The 13147-nt window shown below is 42.8% G+C and overlaps 1 protein-coding gene across 1 annotated transcript in view; it reads right to left on the reverse strand.

Annotated features, from left to right (window-relative positions):
* Window positions 1-596: 596 nt before the first annotated feature.
* VWF (von Willebrand factor) overlaps window positions 597-13147 on the reverse strand; it is a 157937-nt gene continuing 145386 nt past the window's right edge. The window contains exons 49-52 of the mRNA XM_083440694.1: window positions 12209-12337; window positions 11237-11276; window positions 3293-3390; window positions 597-951 (exon numbers count right to left, since the gene is read on the reverse strand). Coding sequence (XP_083296820.1) covers window positions 763-951; window positions 3293-3390; window positions 11237-11276; window positions 12209-12337 — 456 coding nt within the window. The 3' untranslated portion in view covers window positions 597-762. The remainder of the gene's footprint in view (window positions 952-3292; window positions 3391-11236; window positions 11277-12208; window positions 12338-13147) is intronic.

Consider the following 13147-nt stretch of genomic DNA (forward strand, 5'->3'; position numbering starts at 1 on the left):
CGCAAAATTAACTCTTACATCAAAATATTATGTTACGTATTGTATTGAGCTGCACTGCTACGCGGCAGCGGGGTCAGGGCAAAATAAAAAAGTTTGTTTCTTTTTCCTCCCTTCTTTCGTAAACAAGAAACAAGGCGTAAGCGTGGTGTCTGAAATAAGCATAATAAAAGTTAATTTGAGGGCTAAACTAAATTTGGGGGCGCTGGGTGGATCTTTGCACCCTGGCGGCGCATATGCTAAAGACAGCGCTGGGAGGACTGACGGAAAGAGTTTCTGGGCTCATATTACCTGGAAGAAAACTCTTGCAGGGAGAAAGTTGGGTTCTTACATAAGTGTTCTTGGAGAGCAAACAATTCTCAGTTGAAAGTTTGGGATGGCAGTTCACTCATCAGCAAAACCCACTGGCCTATAAGTCGATGGATCCTGACTTCAGTGCTCTTCATTCAGTGGGAACAGCAGAAACTCAGATCAGAGACCTTAATTTTTAAGCCAGAGTAGCTATTTGAATTGTCTAGATTTTAGAACTGACAGTTGTCCATACCACCACCCCGTGTTAAGGAACACTGCAAGATTCAGAAAGCAAAATATCCCAAATATGTGGCTAAATGAGTTCAGAGTTTATTGCTTGGTATGTTACAATGAATGCCTTGGCTAGAAGAACGGTATCAAAATACAAAATACAGAAAGAAAATTAGAATTGGATTGTAAATTTCTTGGCAGCTGGGTACAAAAAAAATAATTCACATTAGCTCCCAGAGATATTTATGGCTTGCATTTCCGAGAGAAACATTCACACTGTCTGGCGCTAAAGACTTCATGCTGTACGATGGAGCCATTGGCACAGCGGAGGGGCACTTGCATGGACTCTGTCGCTGTAGCCGAACAACAGGTGCACCGATCTTCAATGCTGTTCAGTGTAATGTTATAAATGGCTCTGCTTGTGCATTTGCCCTGAAAGTGAAATTAGAAATATTTTATTCCTGCCACACTATTTCCAGAGTAAAATGTTCTGCCATGACAATTGCTCCTACAGTCTCTGGGAACTTAGTTTTGTAAAAGGTCAGGTGCAGACAGAAGGCCAGCTCCCTATAAACCATGATTTGCAAATTGGACTCTGGCTGCAGTATCTACACGCCTCCTAAACAAAAATTCTACCTTATTTGCCTTAACCATGACTTAACATGGCATCATGCCCACTAACACAGAAAGGAGCAGCAGTGTTTAGCTGTGATAGCCTTGCCAACAACTTCTCGGAAAAGCTTCAGTCATCCACATGGAGACTGACAGGCCTCTAATTGGACTCAGAGTTTCTGATCATTGCCTGGATGCCTCCCATTCTGTTCCTGCAGATTTATGTAGTAAATCTGCATTTCATAGAATCATAGAATCAGAGTTCGAAGAGACCACAAGGGCCATCGAGTCCAACCCCCTGCCAAGCAGGAAACACCATCAGAGCACTCCTGACATATGGTTGTCAAGCCTCTGCTTAAAGACCTCCAAAGAAGGAGACTCCACCACACTCCTTGGCAGCAAATTCCACTGTCGAAGAGCTCTTACTGTCAGGAAGTTCTTCCTAATGTTTAGGCGGAATCTTCTTTCTTGTAGTTTGGATCCATTGCTCCGTGTCCGCTTCTCTGGAGCAGCAGAAAGCAACCTTTCTCCCTCCTCTATGTGACATCCTTTTATATATATTTGAACATGGCTATCATATCACCCCTTAACCTCCTCTTCTCCAGGCTAAACATGCCCAGCTCCCTTAGCCATTCCTCATAAGGCATCGTTTCCAGGCCTTTGACCATTTTGGTTGCCCTCCTCTGGACACGTTCCAGTTTGTCATTTATTGATTAGATATTTATTGCTATAAAAGCCTCATGATACACAGAACATTATTTGTATAAACAATGTTCACAAAGTATTATAGACCATTGGGGAAGTAAATGTTTTGCATTCAGACAGTCCCTCCCCAGGTGAAATCCTTTGAATCTCTGGTTAAAAAGGCTCTTGGCTGGCAGCACAGAGTCACAATGACTGCTACCTCACCCTCATCCCAGAACTATCAAGGAAAGAGTAAAGATCAGGCATAGGCAAACTCAGCCCTCCAGATGTTTTGGGACTACAACTCCCATCATCCCTAGCTAACAGGACCATTGGTCAGGGATGATGGGAACTGTAGTCTCAAAACATCTGGAGGGCCGAGTTTGCCAATGCCTGGTAAAGATAGTTGGATTGGCTCCAATCTAGAGGCACAGAAGGGAGGCCTAATATAAATGTAAACCCCAATGGCCATTCAAAAATGGAAACAAGCTTTGGAATTGGGTAAGTGGCAGGAGAAGAGCTGATCAATACTTTCCCTATTGGCCATCCTTCCACTGCAGTCATTGCTCCCTTCCCCACTCATGGTGTTTCTACTGAGAAATAACCCCCCAGAGTTGCTTTTCTTTATGCGAAGTGGCCATCAGGGCTTTGTTGTAGGACCTCGTGTGTAGTTTCTCCTTGACTATGTGCCCACATTTAGCAAGCCTTTTTTCCTTGGAAGATTTTAAGTTGCTGCTTATGATGCAACTCAGGCTGGGCAGAAGACAGAGAGACTGACTGACGCTGTGTACACATTCCTGTTTACTCTGTACCCAGTTCGCTCCTACTGGTGGTTTGGGAGCAATGCACATTTTTAGCCACAGCCCATATCTATCCTGGATCTATCCTGTTATTGTCTATTTTGATGCTTCTCCGCCCCCACCCCCCACCAAACCAACTTTGATCCAAATTGAGAAACAGAATGATCTGGGTGTGTTTCAAGGTGGCAATCTAGATGTTGATAGGAGAATAAGGTTTAAATGTGTTAATGATAATTAAGCGAGTAAGCAGTGAAATATGGGAAGAAATTGCTGATCTAATTAATAAATTGGAATACAAAAAGGGAGGTGGGAGGAAGTCGAGGAAATAAGTTATCGAAGGAGGGAATCTTGAAAAATGGAAGAGTTTTCTTTTTAAAATGTTTTTGGTTTTTTGCTTTTTTCTCTTGTTGGTGGAGGGATGGTGTTTCCTTTTTTATGTATTGTTAATTTTTAATTTTTGTTTCTCTTCTCTTCTTATTTTATTGTATATTGTCTTTTCATTTTTTCCTGTATTTTTGAAAATTGGAATAAATATTGTTATTTTTTTAAAAAGGAACATGCATCCCTGCAGCCTGCTCTTTGTGAGTGGATGCTAGGACATGTCACAGATTGTCTACAGAAATATCTCCTCCAACTTTGCTCACCCAGAGTTCATGAAATGGGTAAGGATAGGTTACCTCACAGTAGTGGATATTCAGCTGGCTTTCATTCACACAGTCGCCCACTTTCACATATTCCAGTCTGCCTGTGATTTGCTTGCATTCTGGCTCTACACCTAAAGAGGAAAGAAAAATGCAGTGGTAGCATATGTAAGAAAGAGGCATGCATCCTACCATTCTATAAAAAGGTAAAGGTAAAGGATGCCTGACAATTAAGTCCAGTCACGAATGACTCTCGCTTTACAGGCCGAGAAAGCCAGTGTTTGTCTGCTTCCGCAGACAGTTTTTCTGTGTCATGTGGCCAGCATGACTAAGCCGCTTCTGGCGAACCAGAGCAGCACACGGAAACGCCGTTTACCTTCCCGCCGGAGTGGTACCTATTTATCTACTTGCACTTTTTGGGTGTGCTTTCGAACTGCTAGGTTGGCAGGAGCTGGGACCGAACAATGGGAGCTCACCCCATCGCGGGGATTCGAACCGCCGACCTTCTGATTGGCAAGCCCAAGAGGCTCAGTGGTTCCACCCGATACTGCATACCAAAAAAGTAAGCCATCTTCTGTGACACAAGTGGGCAGAGCTTGGCAGGGTAAATATTGTTGGGTTCTATGGGTGGATTGACATGACCAATGTGCTGCATATCACATGAGCAGCTTTTCTCATGAGGTGGCAATAAGGCTGTCAATGCTTTAATAACTACCGCCAGCAATAAAGCTCTGTGCCACAAGGCAGTCTACAGCCAATCTACATGAGCATCACACATGCCATTGACATGTGTGGGCTTTAGCTTTCATATTGTCCACCCTCACTAATACATGTGCTCTCTGGGACCCATGCAGACATGCAGCTGTGGGCCTCATAGGTCTGATGGCTTCCTTCCTTCTGTGTCCTGAGCTCTGACAAATCTTGGTAGTGTCCAGGAGACTCAAATCTATGACTATCTAAATCAGAAGCTCAATCGGGACAGCTTTGTTTTGTTTTGTGAATATTCAAATAATTCCAACTGCCTTCTTTTGGTCCATCATAATAGCCAATTGGCCAATAGCCAATGATGCTTTTGAATTATGGTGCTGGAGGAGACTGCAAGAAGATCAAACCTATCCATTCTGAAGTAACTCAGCCCTGAGTGCTCACTGGAAGGACAGATCCTGAAGCTGAGGCTCCAATACTTTGGCCACCTCATGAGAAGAGAAGACTCCCTGGAAAAGACCCTGATGTTGGGAAAGATGGAGGGCACAAGGAGAAGGGGACGACAGAGAACGAGATGGTTGGACAGTGTTCTCGAAGCTACCAGCATGAGTTTGACCAAACTGCAGGAGGCAGTGGAAGACAGAAGTGCCTGGCGTGCTCTGGTCCATGGGGTCACGGAGAGTCGGCCCGCCCCCCTCCGGCCTCCTCTCACCAGCCTCGCCCCCCGGGAGCCCATCCTGGTGGGCGCCTCGGGCCCTTCCACCGCCATTCTCCTCGTGGCCGTCGAACTGAGCCTCTCTGCCTGGGGCCTCCCCTCTGCCTGTCACCGCCGCTCCCCTTCCCGCTAGGTTATACTGCGGCTGCACCGCCAAAGGACCCGGATGAGATGGGCAGCCTGTCATGGCCTATGAATTGATGAGGAGCCTTGAGAGGAGAGCAAGGGCAACCATAGAGAAAGCAATTCAGAGAGAGGAGGAAGAGGAGGAAGAGGAAGAGAAGGCGGAGGTGTGGGCAGGTGTTCCAAGGGCTACAAGGGAAGGACTGCAAGCGCTTCTCCCATAGATTTGTAGTGGTAGACTAGCATAGATGGTCTGATCTGCGGGTTTACTTCGGGCGCTATTCCCCCCCTTCCTCCCGCCCCACCTGATGGAATTGAGAGCTGCAGATGGAGCACAAGAGAAAAGATACAGAACTGCAGCAGCATCTTCGTAGCTTGGACTTCGTTTTGCATGAAAAGTGGTTTGCTGCTTGTAGTTATTTAATTGTAGTGTTTCATCGGCTGGTGTCTTGAGCAGCAACCTCTGGAAACGAAGGGCTAAAAACCGGTGCTGCTCTCCCAAATTATCTGGTCCCTTTTAACTTCGTATTTCAGCTGGTTGACTAAAATCCCTTATTTTGGCTGCTGGTCCCTTATTTTCAAGGCTGCTGGTCCCTTATTTTCAAATCTGTAAGTTGACAGCTATGTCAATAAAGCAATCAACCTATATAGTGTTAGGCTGTCCCCATGTTCTCATGAAGATGTGAACAGAACCTTAGAGACATTGTTAGCAGAAGAAATTGGAGGCTGATGTTCTGTATGCAATTAATTGCCTCGTGGGGAAAAGGTTTTTGAACCCTACTGACAACAAACAGTATACATACAAACAGTTTTATAACTGTAATGCAAAAGGAGTAGTGTGTGCTATTCTGTGTCTCTGTAATGAGATCTATGTGGGAACAACAGTGAGATCCATCAAGGTTCGCATCTGTGAGCATTAAAGCTGCATTAGGAACCACAGAATACAAGCTCCCATTATCCAGCCTTTTCCAGAATATGGATGTATTCAGGAAGACCTAAATTTTTCTGCCTGGAAAATATCCGTGCCAAAGGATTACAATTCCATCAGAAATTCCTGCAGAAAGAACGATATTGGATGTTGACTCTGAATACAAAATCCTCCAGGGGTTTAAATCAAAATATGAACTGGATGGGTAATGTTATGAATTGCCTATAAAAGGAGATTCTGGCTACATAAAGGCCATATACGTCTGAGTATACATATAAGTATTTGTCAGGGCTGGCTCCGGGTCCCAGCTCACCAAGGACCAACGCTAGCCGATAGTACAGTATCAAAGTCTTTATTGAAGAATAGTCTCCATTTACAAGTCTCAGCGTCCCAGCCCTACGTCTGGACTTTAGACCGGCGAAGCTCTGTCTGGATCTCCACCCCCCGTGCACCAGTTCAAGACTCTAATCTTACTCCACCTCTTCCTTCTCTCTCTCTTCCTCTGGGTCTTACTACCCCCCGTGGTCTCATTCCTCCTGGACTCTTCCGACGCGGAGCTAGACCCCTCTGACTCCTCCCCCTCTCTTCGGCGGGCTTTAGGACCTGGCTCCTTACCCGGGCTGCCCACCTTGCCGCCCTCCTGTACATTTGAACTTGGCGCGCGCGCGCGTTTTACTTTCCGGATGACCGTTTCCTCGCTCCCTGACGAGGGTGTGGCCACTCCTGCCTCACGTTCTCCCTCTGCCTGCGCGCTCCCTGATCCCGATGCCTTGGACTCCTCCCCCCTACTGCACTCTGGGGGGGACGCTGGTCCGGATTTCCAGCTGCTACTCTCTGAGTCCCCTTCTTCCTGAGGTGTCCCCCTGGGCACTCCCCTTGCCCTGACCATGGGGGCCCCTTTCTGTGAATCCTCCGAGTCACTGGAGAGACTCAGAGATCTTGGACTACTGTCGCCGCTGACATTTCCTTCCGACTCCTCCCCCTCGCTCTCTGTTTCTTCCCTCTCCAGTGACTCTGCTCCTGAACCCCTGACAGTATTTGTTCATGCTCCTTCAGTAATGTGCTCTGTGTGTAACTATGTTTTGAAATGGAGGGTTAGTTGCTGCCGCATCAGTACAGTTTGTTGTAAATAGAATTGCCATATCTCAAAAAGTAAAATTCCTGACAGCCGCAAAGTTGTTGACCTTTTTTTAAGAAGACATAACCCCAAAATAGTGATTTAAAGCTTTTTGAGCTGTTTCCGCTGCTTTTTCCATTGCGTTGCCATACATCTGGGTTTCCCCTGACATTTTGCCAATTCGGCAAAATTCCCCTAGTGCCATTTTTACACTGAAAACCAGGACATGTCAGGAATTTTCCTGACATGTGGCAAGCCTAGTTGTAAAAAACTTTACTACAGAGATTTAAAAATGGAGATTTAGAGCTCAATATACTAAGCTATGTGGCCATAGTAGCTGGTGTTCGTAAAATGAATTTTAAAAAATGACCTAGAATGCATGTGGCAGATGAATTGAAAATTTGATTTTGTTTGCATTTTAATAAGAAACTACTTAACTTATACTTCTCAAACCAATATGTAAACCAAAATACACCTATCCTTCAAAATTTGCACTTATCTGAATTTTGCAATGCAACTCTCCAACTAAGCAAAGCATACAAATATACATGTATTATTACAGTAATATATACAGTAAATAACACATGAATGTATTTTATTTGGGGAAATTGCTTACAAAAATGTCCATATTAATTAAACCAGCATACAAAAATATATTTGCTAGAAGAAAATTGCATTAAATGCAATTTAATGGGGATTTTTTATTTTTGAAAAACCACATATTGCTGCAGAAATGTGAAGAGCTGAATTTAAGATGGGAAAATACTTAGAGAACTAAAATACAAACTCATCCATTCATAGTGATGAGTACCCAATAAACTGAGAATTTTTCAGTTATTTCTAGTCTTGAATTTAAAATAACCCTGACAATAACGGACTGGCAGCACAAGCTACAAGAATTTGCTGAAATGGCGCAGTTAACAAATACCCTGAGAGGCAATTCAAAACAAAAATTTATGGAAAAGTGGGATAGATATAAAACATATGTTCAAAAATGCAGTAAAGGTTCGCTATCTATGCTAGCATTTGATTGACTTTGGAGTGAGACTGAGTTGAGAAATAAGACTAAGGGCACATATTGATATAGGAATGTATTAGATAAAATGTAAAGAAATATGCAATAATAAGAAATATACATTCATTTGTAAAAAAGGAATATACAACGGGATAGACAGGAAGTCTAGTGTGTTGGTATGTATATGATTTTTGTTGTTGTTTTTCTTTGTTCTTTTTTGTTTGTTTCATTTCCTTTTTAGGTATATAAAATTTGTATATAATTTTTGTATACATGTTGGAAATTATATTATAGTAAGTCCTGTAATGTAATTTGACAATGTTTGCCGATGCAATATAAAAATGTTAATAAATAAATAAAATGCTAAAAAATTAAAATAAAAAATAGTTTGCTACTGTATTTGTCGACTGGGCACGGCCAGTACAAGAAATCTTATCTGTGATAGCAATATTACCCTTTTACATTACTATGACTGTCACCAGGTGAGAGGTTCTTAAAACGGGTTCTGCAAAGTCACTGGCAAATGCATGAAGCAGCATTATCACACTGAATTCTGTCACTGCATTCCAATCTGCTCATTTATACAAGCCACAATAGAAAACACATCCTGCGCCAGATTCTATTTTTCGGGACTGACTAAGGTTGTGCTTGCTTCTGAATTATGGTGCTGGAGGAGACTCTTGAGAGTCCCATGGACTGCAAGAAGATCAAACCGATCCATTCTGAAGGAAATCAGCCCTGAGTGCTCACTGGAAGGACAGATCCTGAAGCTGAGACTCCAATACTTTGGCTACCTCATGAGAAGAGAAGACTCACTGGAAAAGACCCTGATGCTGGGAAAGATGGAGGGCACAAGGAGAAGGGGACGACAGAGGACGAGATGGTTCAACAGTGTTCTGGAAGCTACCAGCATGAGTTTGACCAAACTGCAGGAGGCAGTGGAAGACAGGAGTGCCTGGCATGCTCTGGTCCATGGGGTCACGAAGAGTCAGAAACGACTAAACGACTAAACAACAACAACAGGATCTTCATGCCAAAACTGGTACATGATAAGGTGTGGCAAAGGAGGGGCACGTGACTCATGGCACCTTGAACTTGGACTGTGATTTGGCGCCCCGTTTTCTCTTGGCTACTTCTTGTTGCCATTTCCCTTCATTTTGTCTGCTCTCGTTGCCATTATAAGACTCATTTGCCCAAGCTGTCATTTAATCCTGTCGTTTGGCAGTGGCTTCCAATGTGGTTTTAAGTGTCAGTGTTAGGAAATACAAGAATATCATTGAGACCAGGCAGATGTGTTCACAATGCCAAAAATGGCTATAAAGAGGAGGTCCTTTTCAACATTTGCAGAAACCAACATGAAAAGAGGCAGGTGGTTTTGACTTAGCCCTAGAACTGACATGTTGGTCCTAAAAGCAACTTCTGGGCCTCTATAATGTTCATTGGAATTTCCCCTCAGTTTCCCCTCACTCAACCTTGAATTAGTAGAAAATCCAATCAGAAATACAATATTGGTCAAATTTTGGACTTTCCAACATATTTAGCATCATCCTATAAAAAGCTTTCCATTAGCAGATGAAAGCCACAACTGGGAGATTACATTGTTAGGAGATTTTATTTTATTTTATTTTATTTGCTTTGCTGTTTATTTTCCGCAGTGTTTCTTTAAAGTTGTCTTTGAGCCTTTTCAGTATTACATTCGCATCTGTTTTATGTAATGGTTAATTGGCTATTTTCAGTAATAGTCACTGCGCAGATAAAAAAAAAAACCCCTCTTAATTAAATTAACCTGTGAGCACTTTACAGTGAGAGTCTATTATCTCAAGAGCTCCAGTGACTTTTATTTCTTAAAACTGGAACTTGCTGATATATGGACAGGCCACGGCAAGAAATGATCTTGGAATAAATTCCTCAAACTGGGGTTTTGTTACAGCAGTTACTGTGGCTGCATAGGGATGGCCATCTTTTATTTATTGGCACATGAACAGAACAAAAAGTAAGAGGAGAGAGAATGAAGGGTGAAGAGGTGCTGACATTTTGACCTTCAAAGGAGGGATAGTTTTCAGGGATAAACAAATTCTATAATTATCCACCATATAACTTGACAACTGACGCCTTTATTTGAGGTCATGTTGAATAATTAGTTTTGGAGACTGATCCAGGCAAAAGAAGAAAATCAGGGTAAGTCTCCACTTTAAGAAATATAGTGTTTCCTCAACTTCTGGCAGTGGGAATCATACTTTTACAGCTCAAAAGGTTTATGCTTTAGAGAAGGCAATTAAAACCAAAAGCAAAAGCAAAACTCCTGAGGAAGGAACTTTCTTGCATGATTTTTTTCTGCAAGAGTCATTGACCATTGCGCACCTCTTTTTTTATGCTTTCTTGTAAACACCAACAAAAATCAAAAAGAAAAACCATACATCTCCGTCACTTGTTACACCAAATACAAAATAAACAAAAGGATAAAATCATCTGTTTTGATGGTAAATCTTCTTAAGGTACGTCTAACTTTCCGTCTTCTCTATGCTTCTTTTAATATTTACAAACTTAATGCATAAATCTATCTGTTCGTTTTATATTAAAGTATTATTCTCTTATATCCTTGTTTCTTACTTAGTTATTCAAAGGTTGCGACCGAGTTCATACTACAACAATTGATCTTAAGATATGATTTGAAAACCTCCCATTTTGCAATAAATACTTGTTTTGACTTAGCTTTCATTTTTTCAGATAGCTGGGCTAGCTCTGCATATTTGGCTAGTATTTGTAACCATTCTGACCTGGAAGAGATTTTATCACTTCTCCATTTAGTTGCTATCAAGATTCTCGCTGTGACTGTGGCGTATTAAAAAAAAACTTCTTTTACATTCTTAGGAATGTCTGATCCTGTAATTCTGAGAAGAAATGCTTCTGGTCTTTTTTAAAATGAAACCCTAAACTTTTTTAAAAGTCCTATATAGATGTCGTCCCAGAAGATCTTAATTTTTTTACATTGCCACCACATGTGGAACATAGTACCAGTTTCTGCTCCACGTCGCCAACAAGTACTAGATACATTTTTGAAAGCTTCCCAAAATGGGGGATACCTGCATCTCAGGGTGCTATATCTCTGTGTCAGAAAGAATCCTGCAGTCCAGTCACATCCAATACAGACAAAATGGAATCGAGCCAAGTGATTCAGTGTGTTGGACTAAGACCTGGGAGATCGGGGTTCAAACCCTAAGTAAGCCGTGAAACTTGCCGGATGTCCTACCTCACAGAGTTGCTGTGAGGATCAAGTCAGCAAATGGGAACTAAGTGTGCCACTTTGAGCTCTTTGGGGGGAAAACACAAATGTAAAAATAAATAAAAGATATGCAGCTACCCAAACAGCTACTTACATGTTTTGCAGCATGTGTTGTCAAGGTTTGCGACTTTACCCTAAAAAGAGAACACATCTCATTTAAAATATTTTAAAATATAGTGGACGCTCAGGTTGCAAACGTGATCCGCACGGGAGACAAGTTCGCAACCCGCAGTGCTCACAACTCACGACCCATGCATCTGCTCCCGCGTGGGTCATGATTCAGCATGCTTCTGTGCATGCGCAAGCGCCGAAACCCAGAAGTAACCCGTTCCTGTACTTCCAGGTTCAGCACGGTGCGCAACCTGAAATCGCGCAACCTGAAGCATCTGTAACCCGAGGTATGACTGTATATGGAAGCCACCCAGAGTGGCTGGGGCAACCCAGTCATATGGGTGGGGTACGAATAAAATAATAATAATAATAATAATAATAATAATAATAATAATAATAATAATGATAATAATAATAATAATTCTCTTTCAGGGGTGCCAACTTCAATAAATAATGGGGGGGGGGGGCAAGTAAGCCCTACCCCGCATATATGATCACAAGATGCGATGCACACACACTTTTTTTTTAGGCAATGCCCATCAGGAGGGGGAGTCCGTCGTCCTCAAATATATTATTTAAAACATTCAGAACATAATTAAAATTAACAATAAGCTAAAGAGAAATTAAAACCCTTGTAAACATTCTGTATATCTGAGTTTACTTATCCAAAAACAAAAAATGTTTCAGCAGATGGAGGTGCCTGCCTGATGTCCATAGGCAGGAAGCCCCAAATGTGGGTGCCGTCACACTAAAATACGGATTTCATACAAATGCACAATGTGGCACCTGTAGTTCTGCAAATCAAAGCAGCCAGGGCCAGTTCTGCAAATCAAAGCAGCAGAGTGCTTGTGTTGCTCTGCAAAGGGCCAGGCACACAAACGGTGCTATAATAATCGGCCCCAGCATCATCGCCACACTGCGATTTACTCAACAAGGCACTTGGTTCATTACTTACTCCTTCAGACAGACACTTGTTGGTATCAAATGGCGGGCAAGCAGTGATTCTCTTCTCCCAGGTGAAATCTCCTTTCATGTTGACTTTGCAATAATGGGTGTCGCACCCGTCTTGGATCATTTCAGTGGGCTGTGGGAAAAACCAGAATTTCGAATTATACAAATTATTGTCATCATTACCACCCTCAAGTTGTATTTTTCTCCCTTCCTCCCTACAGCAAGCAGATGAAAGTCTCAAGGTCGGCTCGCACTTCTACCAACCAGTGATTATTCACCAGATGCTGATTGTGGAACAGTCCCATGAGCTCCTGGTCATCTACTTATGGCAAAAGGTGGGGACCGCCCTGTGATCTTCGGATTTAGGATGGTATACAAATTTAATACGCCTGCCAACCTAGCAGTTCGAAAGCACTCCCGGGTGCAAGTAGATAAATAGGGACCGCTTACTAGCGGGAAGGTAAACGGCGTTTCCGTGTGCGGCTCTGGCTCACCAGAGCAGCGATGTCACGCTGGCCACGTGACCCAGAAGTGTCTTCGGACAGCGCTGGCCCTTGGCCTCTTTGAGTGAGATGGGCGCACAACCCTAGAGTCTGTCAAGACTGGCCCGTACGGGCAGGGGTACCTTTACCTTTACCTTTTACAAATTTAATAAAGAAATAAATAGGAATATTTTTTGGAGCTTGAAGTGTTGTGGTAGCTGGCCATGTGTACTCATGGTATGCATAACATGTTCAGCAGAATTCATGTTGTGGGGGTACAGATAGCTCCACTGTTCCCTCCAGATACACAGTGTATTTGTCTGGAAAACATGTATAAACCAGCCCCTTATTGTTCATGTTCAAAAAGGAAGAAGCCAAGCAAGACAATACCTTTTGCCTATCTTCCCTCAAGTTTCCCCCTCTGACTGTAAGCTCCACCTGAAGGAGCGTCTCCACCCCCA

Source organism: Podarcis tiliguerta, assembly GCF_965153285.1.
Source record: "Podarcis tiliguerta genome assembly, chromosome: 5".
Classification (NCBI taxonomy): Eukaryota; Metazoa; Chordata; class Lepidosauria; order Squamata; family Lacertidae; genus Podarcis; species Podarcis tiliguerta.